The 22,899-nt window shown below is 34.5% G+C and overlaps 3 protein-coding genes and 2 pseudogenes across 5 annotated transcripts; 1 reads left to right on the plus strand and 4 right to left on the minus strand.

The window, feature by feature from the left end:
- Window positions 1–112: 112 nt before the first annotated feature.
- LOC104706424 (auxin response factor 7) lies at window positions 113–5,991 on the minus strand. The gene is made up of 13 exons (XM_087462107.1): window positions 5,015–5,991; window positions 4,594–4,706; window positions 4,392–4,487; window positions 4,261–4,317; window positions 4,022–4,177; window positions 3,845–3,929; window positions 3,675–3,765; window positions 3,428–3,592; window positions 3,133–3,328; window positions 2,904–3,042; window positions 810–2,824; window positions 543–733; window positions 113–450 (listed from the first exon to the last, which is right to left on the minus strand). Exons 1-13 carry the CDS (start codon window positions 5,058–5,060, stop codon window positions 270–272), a joined length of 3,531 nt encoding a protein of 1,176 aa, XP_087318233.1. The 5' UTR covers window positions 5,061–5,991; the 3' UTR covers window positions 113–269.
- A 3,136-nt stretch (window positions 5,992–9,127) lies between these two features.
- LOC104706425 (pectinesterase inhibitor 3 pseudogene) lies at window positions 9,128–10,163 on the minus strand (annotated as a pseudogene). Its single transcript, XR_015564018.1, has one exon. The product of XR_015564018.1 is annotated as a pectinesterase inhibitor 3 pseudogene (transcript).
- A 4,673-nt stretch (window positions 10,164–14,836) lies between these two features.
- LOC104706426 (uncharacterized) lies at window positions 14,837–15,938 on the minus strand. Its single transcript, XM_010422623.3, has one exon. It carries the CDS (start codon window positions 15,567–15,569, stop codon window positions 14,952–14,954), a length of 618 nt encoding a protein of 205 aa, XP_010420925.1. The 5' UTR covers window positions 15,570–15,938; the 3' UTR covers window positions 14,837–14,951.
- A 1,520-nt stretch (window positions 15,939–17,458) lies between these two features.
- Window positions 17,459–19,695, plus strand: LOC104706427 (protein SMALL AUXIN UP-REGULATED RNA 12-like). Its single transcript, XM_087460420.1, has 4 exons — window positions 17,459–17,637; window positions 17,773–17,988; window positions 18,524–19,081; window positions 19,417–19,695. The coding sequence occupies exons 3-4, from the start codon at window positions 18,610–18,612 to the stop codon at window positions 19,446–19,448; spliced, it is 504 nt and encodes a 167-aa protein (XP_087316546.1). The 5' UTR covers window positions 17,459–17,637; window positions 17,773–17,988; window positions 18,524–18,609; the 3' UTR covers window positions 19,449–19,695.
- A 1,012-nt stretch (window positions 19,696–20,707) lies between these two features.
- On the minus strand, window positions 20,708–21,507 carry LOC104706428 (auxin-responsive protein SAUR76 pseudogene; annotated as a pseudogene). The gene has a single exon (XR_015563153.1). The product of XR_015563153.1 is annotated as an auxin-responsive protein SAUR76 pseudogene (transcript).
- Window positions 21,508–22,899: the final 1,392 nt, after the last annotated feature.

A 22,899-nucleotide genomic window follows, 5' to 3' on the forward strand; every position in this document is an offset into this window, starting at 1 on the left:
ATTGTGATATTATTGCTGATCTCAAGTTTTTCCCTTCTTTAACCGTTGACTCGCTTAGCATTTTAGTTACAAACAGTTTACAATGATCAGTTGACTTGGTAGAAACTGTGACTCGCATCAAATGAAATCTTTCTTGTAAACTTAGTGGAAAATATTTTACATGTAAATGCTCTACAGTGCCCAGTGGAAACTTGAGACTTGCTATCAAAGAGAAGTTATATTACAAAACGAAGAAAAAAGAATCTTTGTCTGTGAGGGATCTTCTGCCTTCATCGGTTAAACGAGGTGGCTGAATTATCATCATAATGACCTCTCCAAGCATTGCCACTATCACCGCCACTACAAGCTTGATTAGTAACCGGTACACCCGCAAAGTTCCCATCCAAGCTCATCTGTTGAACCTCAGCTGATGAAAGGATCTTTATGCTCTGAACACAGTTTACAAATTCCCTGCAGAAATCAAGATTATAATAAAGGTTATCAAAAATAGAATGGAACTTCTCTAACGGTTTGATGTGTGAATGTAATTGCTCTCTACTTACTCCCATGGATCATCGCCAACGAGGAGGATGTCGTTTTCATGATCGACATAAACAAGTTTCCAATCTGATGTTTGCGGATCTTCAAGCTGTCCTTCGATTCCAAACATGCGGGCTAGATCATGCCTCAGCTCATCATAACCTCTGTAACGGTTGACATCTATTGATCTCCCCACTGAACCTCGCTTTTGCACCTGTAGGATAATCTACCACATTTGTCAAACCGAACAAATATTCCAAATTTCAACATGCAGGGATCAGAGTTAAGACCTTTGTATAAGTTCGCATTCGCTGAGTCTGAGCTGGCCACAATCCACCACCAAGAACTCCAGCATCGTTGACAGCTAGATCGTTTGAAATGGCGGGCACATTGGGGACACCAAAAGATTGAGTTCTTACAGCTGAAGTAGACATTTCTGTACCAATGTCATTTGTCACTCCTCCATAGTTTGAAAGCATGTTTTGAAGATCTTTCTGGGAGTCGTATCCCCTCGAGAGCAACGTGTCAGGAACAAAGCCATTATCAACATTAGGTCCACCGAGCAAGCTGTTCCTGGAATCACCGTCAAGGCCAAAAGTTGGAGCCAAGAAGTTCTGTTGTCTGTTGTTGTCGCCTCCATCTAAACCGTAAGAAGTTCCAGAGGCAGATGCTTCAAGATGATGATCTGTTAAACTAGCTTTGGACTTTTGCTGACCCACGAGTTCTTGTTTTAGCCTCATATCGGATTTGCTGTAAAGATCCTGAACAAGATTACCAGACATATCAATCGCTGGATCAGGTATTAAGATCGCTGGCCCGCTTTGGCTTCTGTTGAGAAAGCCTGAAGACGAGATCTGACAGTTGTTGGTAGAAGGCGAGGTTGAAGAGGAAGGTGCATCTCCTCCATCTGTGATGCCTGAATAAGCTTTGACCCCTCCTCCAACAGGTGGGTTTTGTTTTTCCTGAGGCCGGTTCACCAGCATTTGAGGTGGTTGCAACGTCGATAAGCCATTGTTCGTGCAGGACGACGGAAACTGATGACCTTGAGAGAGAGCAGGCAACTGTTGCAACTGCTGGCTTTGCAATTGATGGTGTGGTAACTGAGACTGCGGCGAAAGAAATTGCTGCTGCTGTTGCTGTTGTAATCTCTGCAACAGCTGAAACTGTAAATGCGGCTGTTCCAAGAGACTATGCTGGAATATCTGTTGGGCCTGTGCCTGGTGAGCTTTCTGCTGCAAAAGTGTTTGCTGATTCTGCCCCTTGAGACCAGAAGGCTGCTGCTGTTCTACTTGTCGTGGAAACTGCGTCTCTTGCGGCGGTACAGACATCAGATTGGATGATGACTTGGTGGTTTCAATTACATTACTCTGGCTAGTGCTCGCACCTAAATGGTGGTGTGCTTGTTGAAGCTGCTTAGGCTGCTGTTGAAAGCTTTGATTAAGGGAGCTGGACGGAGGCGTGATGACACTGCTTGCCATTGATCCCGAAACTAGCTGTGGTTGCAAATGTTGTTGCGCCTGATGCTGTTGCGCTGTTTGTTGGCCATTGTAATGCTGATTTTGAGGATGCTGAAGTTGCTGCGACTTATGTTGTTGTACCTGTTGTGGCTGTTGCTGTGGATGCGAGTGAGATTGCAATGACTGCGTTCTCTGAATCTGTTGCTGCAACGGTTGTTGATGCTGTTGCTGCAACGGTTGTTGATGCTGTTGCTGCAACGGTTGTTGATGCTGTTGCTGCACCAATTGTTGTTGTTGTTGTTGTTGCTGCTGCTGCTGCTGCAGCAATTGTTGTTGTTGTTGAGACTGCGATTGATTGTTATTGCTGTGATGTTGAGACTGCAATTGTTGTTGCTGTTGCAGTAATTGTTGTTGTTGCTGTTGTTGAGACTGCGATTGTTGTTGCTGATGGTTCAAAGAGGAGTGCAACAATTGTTGCAGCTGCTGTTGTTGGGACAACGTAGTTGGTGGCTGAGGCAACTGGGACATTGGGGCTTGAGAGTTCGGTTTGTTATATTGGAGATTTGATGAAGAAATCCCCCCTTGCGGCGTCTGAAAGCTCAGTAACTTGGACGGATCATCAGTGCCACCAAGATTGTTGTGCAGTGCCGCGCTTGGCGATAGCATTGACGGGAAGAAACCTGGCTGTGCAGCAGCAGATGGTAACTGGCCGTTCTGTTGCTGCATATTCATCCACTGAACTAAACTCAGACCAGGAAATATCGTACTTGAAGCGTCTTTCATCTCTGAGCTATTATCAAGCCATGGCATTGCTCTCTTCAGTGCAGACTCCATGTCAGTCTCATCATCTGCAAGAGCACCATGATTTCCGTCCTTGAGGAGATTTAAAGGTGTTGCGTCGAAATGAAAATGGTACAAAGATTTTACCTGGCATTCCAGGTTGCCCTCCAAACCGAGGTCGAAAAAATGGAGGAGGACATATGTAGAAAGGAGTTAAAACCGGTTCAATGTCCCAAACTGAAACTCGACTGGGCCGATCACCAGCAGCTGACTCATCCCATCCAATCTTTAGCAGACACAAAAACAAAGGAATAACTAAACTTAATGGTGCAATGTATCAAGAAAGGCATTCATCATGAGTTTTACTTGAAACTACCTGAAGATTCCGCCACTGAGAGTTTTTCCATCTCACTGGATCAAGATCACTGATACCAGTAACTGTACCCATGTACCGACGAACTCCACATTCTTCTGTCTCAAATATCATCCTAAACCGCATACCGAGGGAAACCTGAGCGTACATTGCTTTGGTATACTTGGCTAAAGGAACCACAAACTCAGCGGGAGCAGCCCTGCAAAAATCTCGGTTATGATTTTTCTCTCAGCAATTGCCTTGAAACAAAGCATATAGTAAGGTTAATGGAGACAAAAAGGAAACTTAGATCCGCCACCTTGGGTTGTAGAAAATGGTGAAAGGACTGTTATTAGCATTAGCATGAGCTGCTGCAGCAAGAACTCCGATGTGCATGCTATCGCTTGATATTACAGATGAAGAAAGCGCAGGCTGTTGTCTATTTGCACGTCTTATACCCAACAGAAGTTGCGCCTTTCCATCTCTTAATTGAAAGTGAAAAAGGAGTTAGCATCTTCGACAAATAAATACCAAAAGAGCATTGGCACATTGAGATTGATATATACCTTATAAAAAGAACAGAGTCTCCAGCAAAGAGCCTTTTCGTACTGACAAACACACTCCAGCCTGTAGTTAGCAAGTGCCTTTTTGGTTGACCTGATAAATATCAAACATATGGGAAAACCTAAGAACAGGTTTTACTTAAGCCAAAATTGATTGAATAAGTTGGAAAAACCTCGATAAATATGTCTGAAAGTCCATGTGTTGTCGTGAATATCCTTAGCAACAAGCTCTTGACAAGGTGGTTGCATGGAGAAATCCTAACAGAATATTGCCAACAATGTAAGAAGCTAATGCAATAAAGAGATCATCATTATTCAGATATATATATAATAAAGCATTGTATATACACCAGAGCAGGAAAGATTTTCTCAGCTGCTCGTCGGGGTACAGAAAATCCACCGTGAGTACTTGTGTCACTCGCTGTGAGGGTTTTGCAGAAAAATTCATTAGGTTGTCTGTTTAGCTTAAGACCCATGTCAGAAGCAAGCAGTGCATCTCTGTCATACTGTTCAACAAAAATGCTCAGAACAATTAGTCCCTACTCCTCAAATACACTGAAGAGTATTTCAGTGAAAAGCAGCAACCTACTTTGTTTACTGGCTGAAGAGTCATCTGCGCATACACCTCATCCGTCTCAGGATCAGCCTGGTTTATAATCGACAATCAGATGTTAGAGATGTAAATGTAGAGACCTTTATTGATAATTAAAGATATCATACATTCAAAGTAACATTATGAAGCATGCAGATGAGTTTGGAAGGAAGATTTGGGTAACTCGGTATGCAATCAGTCTGCTTCTGCATTGAAGCCGCGACCTAAAGAAATAGGAAAAGGAAAGACAGCAGCATGAAATTTCCAATCAGAGGCTCATTCTTGATCAGCCATGAATTAAAACCAACAAACTTTTATGGAACAACATACTTGCTCACTGTGACCTTGAGGGAAGTAAACAACAAGACTTCCTGCTGGAGGCAACGAAATCAGTGGCCCAGCACAAGCGTGCCATAATTCTGAGTTTATATTTCTCCTTTCCCCTGCAGTCACACAACATCAAAGCTGTGATTACTTCAAATATCTGGTATCATCCTTCAGTTACTACTATCAGAGAGAAATGCTCTAAACCCCTCAAGCTCAAAAGGCAGGGGCTTGGATGAATCAATACAATAGTTACTTAGCTTAGTTCTAAAGCAGATTATATGCAAAAATCAACTCAATTACACATGTTCAGGAACTCTCAAGAAAGCCGACCTCTCTACTTACAACTGAATCTATACAAATCCAGCAATGAGTTTCTACTAATAAAGGATTTAGACCTTTTAATCAAATACTAGAAAACACAAACCTTCAACGGGATTAGGAGAAACTCCATTTGATGAAGGAGCTTTCATGATTACTGATCTTTTTTTACTCCTAAAGTTTCTCTAGAAGAAATAAAACCCAATAATAATAGTAATCTCAAATCTGAGCTTTATACGAAGCTGAGCTCTTTACGTGAGAGCTCCATCTTCAGCTTACACCTTAAAAGCCCTAAGCTTTTCACTCCAACACAAAGTGAATGGAAAACAAAGTTCTTTTTTTCCAAGCTCCACTCTTCACAATCCAAGTTACCGCAGGGAAAAAAAAAAAGAAAAAAGAAGTCGTTAATCCGAAATGAGGACTCCAAGATCTCTGCTTTTTAACTCCGACAGAGACTCCAATTCTTCGGAAATTTTAAGTATCTCAAAGAGATCAAAAGCCACGACTTTTCACACGCGGAATCTCCGGAGAGACAAATAAAGACCTTAAAAAAAGGAATCTTTTTTTCTTCTCAACGAATGAACGAGGCTCTTCAACTCGAGTCAGATGATGATTCAGAAAGAGAAACCCACACAAGTTTTACTTGATTCAGCTGCTTTCCTTTCTTAGCGCATCAAAGACAGAAGGGTTTCTATAAAAAGAAAATCTGGGAAAATGGATAAAAAAAAGAATTCGAAAGAGAAGAAACAGAATCGAAGGTAAGTAAGAGATTAAGACAGAGAGAGCTCAAGCGATAGAGGGAAAGAGCATCAGAGTTGTCGGAAAGGGATGATCAGCGAGACCAGGACAACTACCAAAAGGTCTGCTAAAGGCACAGGAACAGCTTTTTCTTCTTCCTCCTTTTCTTTTCCTTCTCGTTTTTTTTTTTTCCTTTTTCTTTGTTTGGGATATTTATTTATGTTTAGTAATAATAATGCTCATGAAGCCGACATATTCACTAGCAAACTGGCCACGATAAATTTCTTAATATTATTGTTCTCTTCAAAAAAAAAAAAAAAAAAACTTTTTTAGTGTTTTTTCTCTGAAAAGTTAAACTTTGATGAGTGTTTTTCATTAAGGTTTATATCTGTTGTACAATTTAAGAGATGTAAAATTTTTTTTACTAATTTGTGAACCCAAAAAAAAAGAGAGAGAAAATTACTAATTTGACTAGCAGCTATTTTTATCAAAGTGCATTAATATATTTTTGGTTGTTTCTGAAAATTTGTATTTCATTATATTAATTGAGATACATTTTAGGATTAATAATTCAACAGAAAACTATTTTCTGATTTTCGATATTTTGTTAATTAAATAAAATCGTTTAGAAAGTCTGAAGTTTTATTAGTTCTGAGTTTAATAAACTACAATCGAGTTCTATAGGAGGATGAAACATAAAAAAAATTTAGTAATGCAATGTATAGTCAATGTGTTTATATATCTTTAATTTATAATTTATATAAAGCTATCAAATTGTAAATTAGGTTTAGGAATACAATAGTTTTTATGATACTAATAAATAGCAAATGTTAGTATTTATTTATGTTAGAGATTTAAGTGAAAAGAAATTCTTCAATATATCTTTTATTTTTAATATTCGAAACTATTTTTCTTGGATAGTTGAGAGATCAAGAGCTGATTAGTATTAACATCAGTGTTCTCGTTGCCTAATTTGGTATTAGTTAATTTTAGGGTTGTCATGTTAATAAGAAGCACATCATGTTTTGGATGTGGATGAAATATTGCTTTTTAACATACAAGAAGAAGAAGATAAAACTTATATGGAAATTTACAGTATACTGTTTATGAAGCAGCATGTTGATAAATTGATATACATTGGTCGATGGTCTACAATTATAATTCCCTCTGTAATCTTTTAAATCTCTAACATTAGGAGAAAAAAAAAACCCCCGATGATAGTATATGATAATAAACATATTCGAAACTGAAAATTACACATAAATGTACATTCAACCAGCACTAATTCCAAAGTGGAGTAAATAAGAGATAGAGTCACCTCCAAGTCTCCAACTTGTACGTTAAATATTAGCTTGTTTAAGAATAACTCGAATATAAACCATACATATTTTACAAATCACAAACTATTTGGTTTGAGGCCTCATAAGTCGTTTTGTATACTAGATACTAAACTTCAAGATTGACCTCTGTAAAATGACCCCCCCCCCCCCCCCCCCCAAAAAAAAAACAAAAATCAGGGACCTCTTTGTTAGTTTAGGTTTCGATCCAAAACTTTATAATGGTTACAAAAATACTAGAAATTATAAAAACTTATAATGAATGGATGTCAATTCAAATAAGTGGCAGCGAGTAGCGACATGATGTCCCTTAGCAATAAATGCGTGAAGAGTGAAGACAGACGTTTTGAAGATTGGATGAATGTAAGAAGACCTTATGAAGTAATTTTGTGGCCTAAAAAGAACTCCCAATTATTCTTTTTTGTTTCGTTCGTAATTCTCTTATAATTACAAAAGTACTAGTAAACGATTGAAATTTATTATGAACTCCAAACTATGACTTCAATATGTTGGAACTATAACAGAGTCCAAGATTCTAGGTCGTGTTCAGTGCCGAGGAGAGCAAGAGATATATGACGCGTTTCAGAACCGGTTCTATATGTCCAAGATCTATTATATGATGTCCGCACCCGGAGGAAAGTGGACAAGCTTGTCCAGATATTTTAGCCGGTTTTAATGATTTGGACATTTGGTGTTAATAATATACGAATCTGTAACCACAAAACGCACATTGGAGTTAGATGGATTATCAGACATCTCTGAGGAAGTTTCATTACCACCAGACTAAAGAAACTCGAATTTTTGGATTTAAGTTATACAATGTTTACTATTTTTTATGCAATTATTCACCAAAGCAGTATATACCGCTAAAATACTTTAAGACAATAATAAAGATTTTTCTTTAATTATAATCTATTTTTCTTATATGATCTTAGATACATACACTCTTGATTTAAATTTAATTTATAGAGAAAACAAAATCCATCACTGCTTGTATTCTAAAGCGTACTGTACTGGGATAGTTGACTACTATAGATTGTAAGAGAGAGTTGTGGGTTAACCGTTTGACGGGTTCAGTCTTTTCTTTTCTTTTTGTGGGTTTATATATGTTCCCTTTGTCGAATATTCCAACCTCCTGATAAGTTTTATTTTCTCTTCACTATTAAAAAAAAAAAAGAAATAAACAAAAGTTAGAGAAGGCCCTCTCTCACAGCAAATCCCACCTGACGTGGTCACACTCCCACCCCATTTTTACATTGGCTCAAAGTGTTTGGTGGATGACATGAGCTGGTTTGCGCGACACCTCTTTCGCCGTGGACCTGGATTAGTCAAATCTATTTAAAGAAAAATACATTTTACAAACTTCCTTGAAATTTAAAGAAAAACGTTGTTTTCAAACTATCCTAACATGCGTTATCTTATTCATTTCCCTACACCACATCATCAACAACATGGGTATATATGGGTGAATTAGGAGATGAAACATCCCTTCATTTATTAAATTCCATATTATGTGATCTTTTCACATACATACAATATCAAATTTAATTACATTCTACTGAATATACATGGGTATATATGGGTGAATTAGGAGATGACACATCCTAGATGTTTATAGGTATTTGAGTTAATTATGAAAGGAGGAAACTAAGATCTTCGTCGTGATGAACAAGCATCAACTGGAGTGATTCAAGGGACTCAAATATTTTTTTATTGATATCGTTAAAAAGTTAGTTCAAAATGCTGAACATAATTGGAGAACAAGATAAAATACGTATGTAAACCAGTTAGTGAATTCTTGTTGAGAAAAATGCCAACCCTTGTTCTGTGCTGGTTCCTCCTGCAGCCTTGACGACTTAATTATTATGTCATGTTGGTTATGGGCCTTCTTGCTGGGCCTGGTTTCTCACGAGCTTGGTCAAACATACACACACTCTTACGTTATCAATTTCTTATATATCGGATTTCAGTTTTATACCAAGACAAAATCACATGACGTACGAGAGAGTTACACAAAGTTACAAGTCTATCTTTCGATCGAATCTCAACGGATTCATATTACCATATAGTGACATTTAGTAGATTATAAAAAATCATTTATTCAATACACCATTATCAGAACTACTTAAAGGGACATTGTCTAATTTCAAAAACTCAATTCTATATATTGTAGAGATTTTATAGATATCTTGCAATTCATTAGACACACGAATTAAAAAAAAACTAGAGAACACACAATTGAAGACCGTTCATTAGAACGATTTAGCTCATTTTAACATCAAAGATGCACGACATGGGGTTTGCCACGTGTCTCATCTAGCTGGTTGATCATGTAAAGCGCGTTGCTCGTAACCCTCGCCACCTTGGTCATCCACTGCTTCACCTCCGTTTTGATTTCGCCGTCGATACCTTGAAACCCATCAAGACAAGTGTCGTCATCTGTAAGCGCAGCGCTAGCCCACGTCTGTGCATTGCTCATCTGCCACCGGAACTCCTTAGCCGAACCGCCTGTGACGCGGAGATGCTTCAAAACGCCGAGCGTACGGCTCAGCTCGTCCACCGAGTCTCCAATCATCTCCACACAGTCCACGAGTGCCCCTTTCTCCAGCTTCTTCTTCTTCCCCACCGAGTCTCTCACCGCCGCAAGCTTCTTAGCTGCGCTTTGTGCGTGGGAGAGGCTGATTTTGACGGCTGCTTGAGCTAAATCGCGGCTGTTGGTGATTGTTGGGCCGGGGTAAGATGAAAGAGTACGGACGCATAGTGATGGGTAGCTCGCGTGTTCGCAAGAGGAGTGTACGATGTCCTCTCCACCATTATTATGTCGACCATGTCCAGTGGTGGAGGCTACAATGACGGTGAAGACAATGGCGGCGATGAAATGCTTCTGCGGAGGAGCCATAGCTTCTCTCTCTCGGCTTAGACTTTGAGTGAGAGACCACAACTAGGGTATGTCTGTAAATGAAAAGGAGAGTAGTCGGTAAGAAGAATTTAAAGCCGTAGGTCCGTGGAACTTTACTTAATTACCCTCAGATATTTCCTATATTTTCACCTGTGTACGTACAGAGGATAGGGGTAAGAAGGTGAATGGGGAGCATCTCTTTCATTATGGGGGAAATGTGTAAAATTTAATGCACCGCATTTTACAGAACAGAGAGATACTAGCGAATCCAGCGCAAAAACAAAAAATAGACTGTCCATTTCCATTGCGTATACATAAACTGATAGCAAAATTTTGATTATAAAACAATATAAGTAACAAACAATACAAAAAAGAACAAAATTTGTGAAATTATTGGCGGACTGGTCACCAGTGCCCAATTATTTCCAAAGAGGTTTCATCAGAAGTTTGGGTCCACAGTTTTGTTATAAATTGACAAAAGAGCTTTCAGAGACAAAATCTTTATTTGCCATTAGTTAAAAAAGCTGCCACTTCTTTTGCTCCACTCTTCGTAGTTTGTATCATGTAATTTGAGGGTAAATTCTATAATACATAATATTAAACCGAGTAAATCTTCATTCAAATTTTTTTAAAAATTGAATTATGAAAACAAACAGCATAAATATTTAGAAAAGGAAAAAAAAACCTTTCAGTTGGTAAATTAGTAATTTGCTATATCAAGTACACCAAAATTTGCCTGTAGAAAACTTTAATGATGCTTTTCTGGAAGGACCCACTTAAAAGAAAATGTCACATCTTCGTACGTTTTATTCTCTCTTTATTGGTCTATTTGGAAATACAATTTTAACAAAAAAAATATTTATATTAAAACACAAATTTAAAAACAATTAATTTTCACATTTAACTCACATAATATAAAATTAAAATTATATAAATTCCCCCTATAAATTATGCATTAACTTTATTTCTCCACTAAGTTGTATTAATCAATTGTATTAAAACAAAACAATAAATTAGAATTGTAACTCTCATTTTTCTAAATGTAATTTTTCATCATTTCTCTTCCTATAAATACTCATTATCTTATTATCTTAGTCTATCACTCTTTCATTCTCTCATCTTCTTCCACTACTCTCAAATCTCTTTTTTTTTTTTTTTTGTTTTGTTTTGTTTTGTATTTATTTTGTTATTGTTGTTGTATAAGTTATAAAAAATCAAATCAAATATCATTGTAAAAGCTTAATTTTAGAGTTTGTATGATATGTATATCTTATATATATATATATATATATATATATATATATATTTAATCTTTTAAAAGGTTTATCTCCATTTTCTATTTTATACTAATATCTTATAAGTCATTATTTTCATACTTTCTTACAATATTCACCACACAATAAGATCATGAAGTTGAAATGATCTATATCTAATTATCTATTATGTCTCTGGTTATCTTACATATTCATGTATCATTTTTAATAATTTATAAAGATCAATATAATTATCCATTTATAAAGTCTATTTTGTTTTGTAAAGTCTATCAACTCTATTTATAATGACTATTTTGTTTTGTGGTCCAATTGATAAATCTGCAAAGATCAATATAATATATATAATTTTTTTTATGATTTGAAGTTTTTGAAAACAAAAAAACATAATTAAACAATTGGTTTTTGTGTGTTTAATCAAAATAAAAAATGATCCAAAAAAGAAATCATATTCAACTGGAACTTAAATATAAAAATAAAATATAATTTAAAAAATACTATTTAACTAAATTCTCTAAAGATGAAACCATTAGTATGAAATCTAGCACTATAAATTAAATTGATGAGTGAAAAAAAAAAACCAAAAAAATATAAGTTATCCTTGGGGTTTTAAAAATTATTGAGATTGAAGAATTCATATAATTTTATAAGAAAACTAATTTAGTTTGTCACTCCAAAAGTTATATTTTTATATTTTGAAATATTATGTGTAAGTGTTGAGTTTATATCAACAAACAAACAAATCATGTAAATTTTGATTTGGCCACTTGGTATTCCTTTTATTTTAGGTTATAAAAATTAAAATATTTATTTATAATTAAAGGCATGTAACTCCATTTAAATCAAATGTAACTCCTATCCAATAATTGTACATTAATTCATTCCTCCTACTAACTTATTTATCTTTGAAGAGAAAATATTTTTGGTTAAATTTTAATATTTTTTAATTATTTTGGTTGGCTAAATTTATATTCATATTTTGGTTGGCTAAATTAATATATTTCTCATGTAAAATTATTGTTAATAATATATTTCACATTTCAAATTTTAAAGCAATATATCATATATATAAAAGTAAAGTTTTGGTCTCTCCTTATTGGTTGATTTTCATTTAATGTTTTCAAATGATTTTTTTTTATTTGCTTTCTAATTGCTTTAAACAATATTTAAGACCCAATAAACACAATACATTTAACACATTAAAATAAAATTATAACTGAAAATAAAATAAATTATGCATTAATCATATTCTACCACTCAATTTTATTCAAACACAATAAATTACTATTATAACTCCATAATTCTAAATGTAACTTCCATCATTTTTTATCATATAAATAAGCATTATCTCAATCTCTCATATTGACATTCCTTTACTATCTCATTTTCACATTCTCTCATTCTCTTCTACAATACCTCAAATCATTTTTCGTTTTTTATTTTATTTTTGATTTCTTATTTTTGTTGTACGGGTTGTAGAAAACAAATGAAATATCATTGTAATTTTTAATGCTAAATTTTAATTTTAGAGACTACATGATATATATTTTACATTGTTCTTATTTTAAAAGATCCATCTCCATTATCTAATTTGGATTATTATCTTATAAGTAATCATTCTCTCCTCCTCCCCCACCAATATCAAATGTTGTTATATCTCATATGTGTTGTAAGAGTTTGATTCTATATTTTAATTTAGAAAGTAATATATATATATATATATATATATATATTACATTGTTCTATTTTTTAAAGATTAATCTCTATTATCTAATTTGGATTACCATCTTATAGTAATCATTCTCTCCTCCTTTCCCACCAATATCAAATGTTGTTATATCTCATATGTGTTGTAACTTGTAAGAGTTTGATTCTATATTTTAATTTAGAAAGTATTATATATATTTAACATTGTTTTCAATTTTTATTTTATTTATATAAAAAAAAATATTTCTTTTATATTTCTTGCCTTTCTAATCTATTCATATTTATTTTTTAAATTTGCATAGTTAAATTTAAATTCACATATGTTGGTTTTAACAAAAAAAATCAACTTTATTTGAGAATCAGATGTTCCTATTCATTTTTAAACGATGAGTAACATAATATATATAAGTATTTTGTCTTGCTGTCACAAGTTCCATTTCCATTGCTTAATTCCATGGTTAAACTATAATACATGTTGTCATGTTTGTAGGAACAACAACATACTTATTTAATATATTTAAAAGAGCAGATGATTAATCGAAATAAACATTTCTCCAAATTTTATAATTCAATCAGTGTGAGTGTACTTATTACTTTGAAAAACCTTTACATTGAAGTTCATAAAATCATATAAGAAAACTAAAATATTATGTCACTTCAAATTTGGAAGGAAACACTTGGTATTCCTTTTTAAAAAGGTCAAGACACATATAAAAATTTATTAATATTTAACTCACTTTAAAGGCATAAAAGATCATTTAACTCACTTTAATGGCATATATATATATATATATATATATGTTCAAGATTATATTTAAATATTACAGAATTTTTCAGTTAGCTAAACTTATAGTCACATATATACATAAGAATTCATATTACTTATTAACACCATAATTCGACCCATTATTTGCTTAACTCAAAATTGGTTTCAAAGCCAATTAAAGAAAAACAGAAACGATCTTATTGATATTAGACCAAAACATGGGCATACAAACATAATCACTTACACGGAAGATAATTATTTTTTAAAAAATACTTATTATTACAACATCAACATATGAAGGGTTTACATAAGCAGTTAATTAGAAAATCTAAAATACAATAAATATATTGGGAACAATATCAGTCAATGATAAGATTGGATTCTCAAAAGCAAGAAACAACATCCTCATAATTCATAAAAAATAAACGTCACAATTGTACACATCTAAACGAAATGGTATAAACATATAATGTATAAATACAAGCGACTGCGAAGTCCGTATATGCCAAATTAAAACGAAATAATACAAAAGAGAAAACGAAAAAGACCAAAAAAAAAACAAGAAAGTGCCAACTACACCACAACTCACGCGTTGCGTGGGGAAGCACCTAGTTATACATAACGTGAAGTCTAAAATCTGATAAAAATGAGTGAAAGTTAGTTAATTGTCTTAGGCTAGCTAGCAGCCTCTTTGGTCTGCGGACGACAAGTCGACAATGTTATTGGATACCACTTTTTCACCATGTCGAATGTTTAAGAGGTTAAGCCGTTAAGGGCCGTGTGATGATCGAAATATCCTAATATATATAACGTCAGCAAATGATTCTGAAAATTTGTCTTCCACAAACATCTCCACAACGTCACTTGCATCAGAAAGTTAACATTTATACATGTAAAAAATTGGTAAAATATACTTCCATCTTTTAATACAAATCTTGAAGGTGGTAAGTACTAAATAGTAGCCCTGTTCGAACCTGGCCGAGTTTAAAAACCAAGCCTGAACTGAACTAGACTTGTGTAAAAGAATACGTGGATCCTGCGGGTTCTACGCCAGCCTAGACCAGGATGGCCCTGGCAACACAAACAAATAGACATGTGTGCATGAGTCAAGTTTTGATGGGCTTAAAAAGTACATGCTTGTTGTCAATTTTAGATTGGCCTAACCAGCAAACATACAGTAACTTGGAATCAACAATTGAATATTCTCTTCTAGTTCAAGCGATCCTTCCTTGTTCCTTATGTGAAAATTTATTATTTACAAATTGCAACTTAACCAACAAAAAAATACATTTCAAACAAACAATTAAAGTTTCCAAAATAAGGAACTACTCTAAATTTAGACAACTCCGGCCGTTACTAGTTCTGTTGTCATCCCATAACCTTACGACATTTCCGTTAATCACCGTTAGATCCAAGTAACGATACCAACCGTCATCACCATTTCTCATCCTCACCACTCCTTCCCATTTCCCCCACCATTCTCCGCCACAATCACCCAAACCTCCTCCGTAGTTACCGGTAACGGCCGTTAAATCTCCGTCGATACACCTCCCCTCGTCACTGTCAACGTCCACTTCGTAGTACATCTTCAGCTTCTTCCCCTTCGTCACTCCGTCATCGCACGTTAACATCTCCGTTTTCGCAACCGTTTCTTTCACTCGAGCAACCGTTTCTTTAACCGTAGCGGTTATTGATTGCGGCGTGTTCGTAACCGTTTCTTTCACTCGAGCCACCGTTTCTTTAACCGGACCGGTTCTTGATTCCTCTAACAAGACACATGCATGGCCGTCTCCGTCTCCGTTGGTGGTGACTCTGATCCTCCAGAAGCTTACGGCGGCAGTAACTACAGCGATCCATGTCCAGACGTTGTTGACGGCAGCGAAAGCACCGACGCTAGCGTATTGAAACGCCAAGGCCTCTAATGGAGATTCCAAGGTCGCCATCTTAATTATTGTTATACTTTTTTTTGCCAATTTGGAATCCGATAAGCAAAATATGAGAATGGTTCCAAGCGGTTATATAAAGGAGAGGGGATGAGAGAGATGAGAGATGGGCCGTTGGATGAAGAGCAAGTTGAGTTAGGAAAGGTAAGCCGTTGGATATGATGTTAATGTGCAAGTGGAAGTATGAATATTTTGGGTAGATGCTGAGAATCGAGAGTGGAAGATGCCTTTTGTGTTGAAGGAAGATGCGAATAGCCCAATGAGTTATTCCCACACCCCTCGAAAATTTAATAATACTAGAAAACAAAGAATTGTATAACAAACCTAAACAACACTTTCAATACGACTCTCCTTTTTGTTGTTGTTGTGTGCTTATGATTGTGTGCATGACCGATGCAACATTTACTAGGTGGAGGATGTTCCGTGTTCGTCCATCACTAAAATTAATAAAAGAAAATTCATTATAGATTTCTATCTTGAATATTGGTATTTCAGAGAGTGAAATAATTGGTTCACAATAGCTTAGAGCACCTCCATCAGAACGATGGGCATGCTCTTATTGGGTAAAAGTTGGCATTTTGGTTTTGTTTTTTTTTTTATATAAATAATTAATTAGCAATACAATGAGTCAATGTCCAAATTACGTCCTCTTCACTTTAGACACTAACTATCATCTTTATATAACCATCACACTTTTTAAAATTTAATTTATATATCATCATTATCTATATATTTCTTCCGCGCACATGTTAGGATTTAAGTCTTTAACCAATAAATACAAATTCTTCGACCATGTCATAAAATGTGATAACAGATAATTAGATGTAGTCCCATGGAGTTGTATAACAATGTTACCATGTAAAACCAAAAATCAATGTTTATAAATTCAAAACATACTTTTCAAGTTTCAACACTAAATTAAACCTAGTTATGTATTTATTAGTAAACGAAAGAACAAAAAAATCTAACAAATACTAGCTAACTTACAGAGACCAATAATCCTTTAAGCCCGTTAGACTAATTCCAAATCTAAACGTAACACAGTAAACCAACAGGCTAATCCTTACGGTCTTGATAGTTTTTTACAGCCCATTTCAATAAATGTCTAATTGTAAGAAATAAATTACTAGACTTCTAAAAAATCAAAACATTTCACATCCCCAATATAATGAAACGGAAGTACACAACTTTTTTTTTGTAGACTATATAATTTTTATAAGTTGGTTACAAAATATGTTATAAATTAAATATAGGTTGGCTACAAAAAACATTATAGATTAATTGGTCAATCCATATGCTATATGAATACACTTAAGAATATTCTAAAGAATCTTCTTAAAGAAAATATTCCAATAATTTATACCATTACCTGAATAAAATTTTTAGTATTTCATGTATTGTTATAAAATATATACTGTTTGGCATAAAAATATATTATTAGGCGTAAAAAGGAATAAAATCTTAGCAATTTATCACATTTAATCGTGATTTTCGAGATCTTATTGTGCAACTGAAAATAAAATCTTACCCTAAGCACGATTCATTTTAAAAAACTTTCACCAAACATGTTCAAAAATTAAAATAAAAACAAACAATAAACATAACCATTTCTCATAAATAAAATTACAAAATTAACAATATAAAACTTACAAAATAGGTATTTTTTCAAGTAATTATATTAGTATATGATTTTATTGCATAGTGTTTTATCCAAAAAAACTTTTAAAAATAATCATATAAATTTTATTTTATTCTAAAATTATAATATAAATAAAAGGAATTTCAATCCGTGTTTTGTAGTGTGAGAAGATTTTGTCAAATCCATCCATAATCCACAAGGAAATACACCCACGTTGATATATATATATATACAACTCATCTTTAGATCTTATAGTACTAAATATATCCTATAAAAATATATATATGAAGAAGGAACGTGAGAAAATAAAACAAAAGAACCTGAAAAGGCGAAAGTGAAGGGATAGCCAACCAAAAAAAGAAAAAAATCTTCAAACAAAAAAAATCCTGCGAGAGAGAATCAATGAAAACTATAAAAATCCAAATAAAGGCAATCCTTGATTTCTCCCAAAATCCGCTTCTCTCTAATTTGTTTTTAATTTCACCCCACCAAATATTTAGATTATATATTAACTTTATTTTGTTTGTTTTTCAGTTTTAATATTTTTTTTTTGTTTAGTTTCAGAAGTACTTGAAAACATCTCTTCATCGTATCATCATCGTTTTCGAGCTCTCCGATAACAGAAAAAACCTATAAAAAAAAAAAGATCCAAAGCGTAAAAAAAAACAAAACGAAACCTTTGGGAGCTCCTCTTTTTGTTTGTTTGGTTGTTGCATGGTGTGTTTCTTCGTCGTGTCTTCTTCATAGCTAAAGAAAGCTTCGATTCGTTTTCCTCTTCAGGTAATAATTCTTATATATATATTCTGATAATGTTTATACTTACGTAATTCACACGATTGCGTGTTTATAACTTTTAGGTTTTTTTGTTTCCATCTGAATTGTTTTTAATTTTCTGTATAACGGATCCGGCCGGATCTAAATCTCGATTCAGTTTTTTTTTTTTAATTAACTTTGTTCTTGAGATTTTTTTTAATAAAAACCCTTAAGGTTTGATGTTCTTGAGATTGATCTGATTTAAAGGGTTACAATAGATTCCATGTTCATAAAAATTGGACTCTAAAAACATATTTGGGATTTGCAATGAATCTGCGAAAGAACATTCCTTGATAAAGACGTCTTTGGGATCTGCTTCTCTTGTAGATGTGGGTGGGTCCTCTGTTATGGCTGCTAATATTTATTTATTTAATCAGGAGCTATATACTTATCTAAGATACTTATATACAAATGTTTCAAATTGACCTAGGGGTCATAGAGTTGTGTAATGTGTTTATTTCTTTGTTTTGATGCAACTTAGTTTGTGGTATTGTAAATGCAGCTACAAGGGAAGAAGAAGAAGAAGATCATATGTGACATTTGATCTCTCATTAACGAAAAGTGTGTGCGGGATTATTAATTAGGCAGATGGATGAAAACAACGCGGCAAAGTTAACCGGAATCAGGCAGATTGTGAGGCTTAAGGAGATATTGCAGAAATGGCAAACCGTAACGATAGGCCCCAAGTCAGATGTTCCTCCATTGGCAGCTGGAAAGCAAGCGGCCGAGATGATTGTACCGGCCATCAACAAGAGGCTATTAGAAGTAAAGAACGCTGACTCGGATGAAGAAAACTGTCAAAGCCCTGAGCCGCCTCATGATGTTCCTAAAGGGTATCTTGCGGTTTATGTTGGACCAGAGCTAAGGAGGTTTATCATACCGACAAGCTATCTCAGCCACTCCCTCTTCAAGGTGTTGCTTGAGAAAGCAGAGGAAGAGTTTGGTTTTGATCAGAGCGGCGCCCTCACCATCCCTTGCGAGGTCGAGACTTTCAAGTACTTACTTAAATGCATGGAGAACAATCCTAACGATCATCATCCTGATGATGATGACAACTCCGGTAAGCCCAAAGACCTCTCTCTTATCTAGAGCATCATCATACCATGAACTCAACAAAATCCTGTTGGCCAAGCCAGGCTTAATGAGGTAGGACTGGGTTTAAACCATGATGAATCAAGGCTAAAAACATGCTGGGCTCTATATGGGCCTGTCGAGCCTGTTAGGGATATAGTAGCAACCATATACGCTTATCATCTTTTCAGCTCCATTAACAATCAGAAGAGACTTTACAAATTGTTTGATGAGAAATCAAAAGCAATAGATTGGTCACTATATTGTTATGCTGATTCTTGAGAAACAAGAGCGACACTGATGGTTTTGTCTTATCTTTTGCAGATGAGGAGGCAGTAGCAGCAAAGGAAGAGTAAATACAAGTCAAGCGATAAAAAAATACACTCTTATAACTTTTTCTTTTGTTACCATGATTCTTGTTATCTGTTAATTAATCGTATATTGATGGAAACTATTAGGGATGATAAGTTTGGGGTGTAATTGTAAAATCAGGTTATTTTTTTGTGTTTTCCTGGTTTTTTTCTTTCTTCTTCATTTTTTGTCAATGACGATATAAGTTTACTAGACATATTATGTTAGATGTGAAAGGATTTGGTGGTCAAAGTGTGATACGAAATTAAACAAAAATATAACCTCATGAAAGAATACATGTGCACATTTCTTGTCTTCTCGTCTATTGTTATTATCGAAAACCACTGTTATGTGTGTCAATCAAGTAGACTAGTGAATAATATGCAACAAACTTATATACTTTATATGGCATGGGGTATATATCAATATATGGCTTGTGGTTGATTTTTCAAGAACTGGTCGGATTACACTTTTTGTTTGAGATTTTGAGGGTTACATACATGGAGTGTAGTTGATTTGTCAAGAATTTGTATATTTGTACCTTTTTTTATATATCTGAGGTATAATTGTGAGTACACGTAATTTAATATGTTGTTTAGTCCACTGTTATGGTAAGCTCCAATTGTGTTCCCATGCCGCCATGCGATAATGTTCTTTGTGTGCGTGTGGGCATGTGGGGACAAATTAAAAGTACATGTATATGTTACTCTGGAATAAATATTTACCATACGTTTGGGAATTGTAGAACGTCACAAAACAGATTAGCGGAATGGAAAACATTTGGATTGGTTTTACTTTACATTTGAATTTTAAGAACTAATTCTATTAAAAAAATGCAAAACCTTAATACAACATGTCAGCATATCTAAGATATCTTTGAGAAAACGAAAAGCTATATATAGACGACGTAGTTTTTTTTTGTGGAAAATTAATACAAAACCTTTTTACAACATGTCAGCATTCTGTGTTTCTTTTTTAAGACGATAGATAAAATTTTACATTGACGATGTGTCCGGATGCCCCTTCTCCCCTGCGTCAACCCTCATCTTTTCTTTGTGAAATATTTTAAATACGTATGGGGCCAATCAGTATAGAATAAAAATTATAAAATATAAGATGAATTGATTAGGGTTGAAATTTTGTAACCCGTGATCGATCTATTTCACGAAGTCCGTTCAACTCATTTGACCGTCTTAGCTATTATTGTATATATCCAAATATTATTGATCAACATTGACATTGCAATTTAGTTTTATCCCGTACATATAAAAATTGATCATTCTTATATTACATTGCAAGTCAATGTTTACACATTAATACATTTGTTTATCGGTTGTTGTATTGTTTAACAGAAAAAATATATATAACTTTTTTTCAACGAAAGACTGTAAAGTATACGAAGTATAGAATATACAAACATAAATCATATATTTCGGACCTAAATTAATTGTAAAGAAGTTAACAAGCGTAGAACTCGACGAGCTCGTGGACGGACTCGGGGCATGACTCGTCTGCGTCGGCGTTCTCCAGCATCCAAAGCAAATGCTCAAACAAGACAACTTCGCACGACACGGAGATGGAACCATCCTCGCTGCCGCCACAGCCACCATCCACCGCCGCTAGCTGCTGAAAGAGCGGGTGGCTCACGACGTCAGAGCTCACATGGTATGGTCGACGTGTTCGACCGACGTAGACGGTTTGAAGATATTCAGAGGGAAATGCACTCACGGCGGAGGATCGGCCGTGATTAGCTGGAGCCGACGATGGCTGGTTTGGCTTGGTGTTGAATGAGTTGAGCTTCTTCAAAACTGACTTCAGCTTCATCAGTTTGTTTCCTCCTTTCGCCATTTTCGATTCGGTTTGGAGACTTTAACGCCGGAGATGTAAGTCGGAGTGAGTTTTCCGGTAAGAGATAGATAGATAGATAGAGATAGAGATGTTGATGTCGAAGAGAGGAAGGAGAATGGTTCTTTATATAAAGTTTTTAGGGGTAGTTTCGTAGTTATAGTTTTTTTTGTCCAATAGAAATTTGTTTTAGAAAATTTGAGAACCCTCAGGTACCTTATCAACCGATTTTGAATAGCCAATAATCTATAAGTTTCCTTTATTTTTTGTTTGGGCAAATCTCTATAAGTAGTCCATAAGTTTCCAAGAGTCGGAAGCAATTATTCGTAAAGATTATGATTATGAATTAGACAAAAAAAACGAGTGTCACACACGCTAAAATATTTTTGCTTTTATATATATAAAAAAAAAAAAAAAAACCCACATCACTCCAAAAGTTTTTGTTATCCCAGTCAACCATATACATCATCATTGCTCCATGATGATTCAAAATTTATTTAACTAACGTTTTTTAACTACGTTGTGGTAAAGACCCTACGAAAGACTTCGAGTGTGTAAAACTATTATCTTGGTGGATGAAGTTTTGCGAATTTTCATCATCACTTATGGAGTTAAATTCGGATGGTAAAGTATCATGACGACAACATTATTAATTTATTTATACACCCCTAAGACAATATATTTTGATGCAATGTATATATCCTCAACGAATTTCCATTGTAGTATTAATTTTTAAAACTTTAATTGTACCTTTTTCAACGAACTTTAATTGTTTATTTAATAATCACATTTTTCTTCTAATAATTAGTTCCCATTTTTTTCTCGTTTATACACAATGCATTATCTTTGAATGAAGATCACAACAATATAAATGAAAGAAAGAATTACTCAAATGTTATCCAAAAGTTGGTTTATTTCTCATATCTAACAATCTTCTAAAATTGTTCAAATGTTTAGTGTCATAGGTGTAATTACAACTTATCCTTTGGGTTTAGTTTTTCAATTTTGATTAAAAAAATTAAAAAAATACACATCAGCAAATTAAAATACACATCATTTTCGATTTTCCATGTCACAACCCGAAAAAAAAACTTAACGGCTGAGTTATAGTATTTACGGGAAGACGAAAGGTCTCGTCGATTCATATGACGACTGAGTTATAATGCTTTGTAGCTGAGTTATCACAAGGAATAATCTCAAAGCGGAAAACGAAAGGTCTCGTCGATTAATATGACAGCTGAGTTATAATGCTTGACGCCTGAGTTATTGCACAAAATAAAACAAATGTATTACAATAATATTGCATCGGACAAGTTTTCGCATTGTGCCCAACTTGTTTACATCGAGAGCATGCGTTTAGCTCATGGCTAAACACGTCCAATCCATAGTCTTCAAGAACAAGCTCCACAAGCTTGTCGTGTATTTTGCCTCCATCTATCTGCACAGCTATACACCCTCTATCGTCGGTGTTAAATACATATCTCTGTTTCTTTACCCAATTACCGGAACAACTAGTACCGGAACTGGATCCATGAAAGAAAATGATGAACAAGGTGAAGAAGAAGTAGAAGAACAAGGTGAAGAAGAAAGTGAAGAAGAAGTAGAAGAACA

This window comes from Camelina sativa, chromosome 8 (genome assembly GCF_030686135.1).
Source record: "Camelina sativa cultivar CO46 ecotype springtype chromosome 8, ASM3068613v1".
NCBI classification, from domain to species: Eukaryota; Viridiplantae; Streptophyta; class Magnoliopsida; order Brassicales; family Brassicaceae; genus Camelina; species Camelina sativa.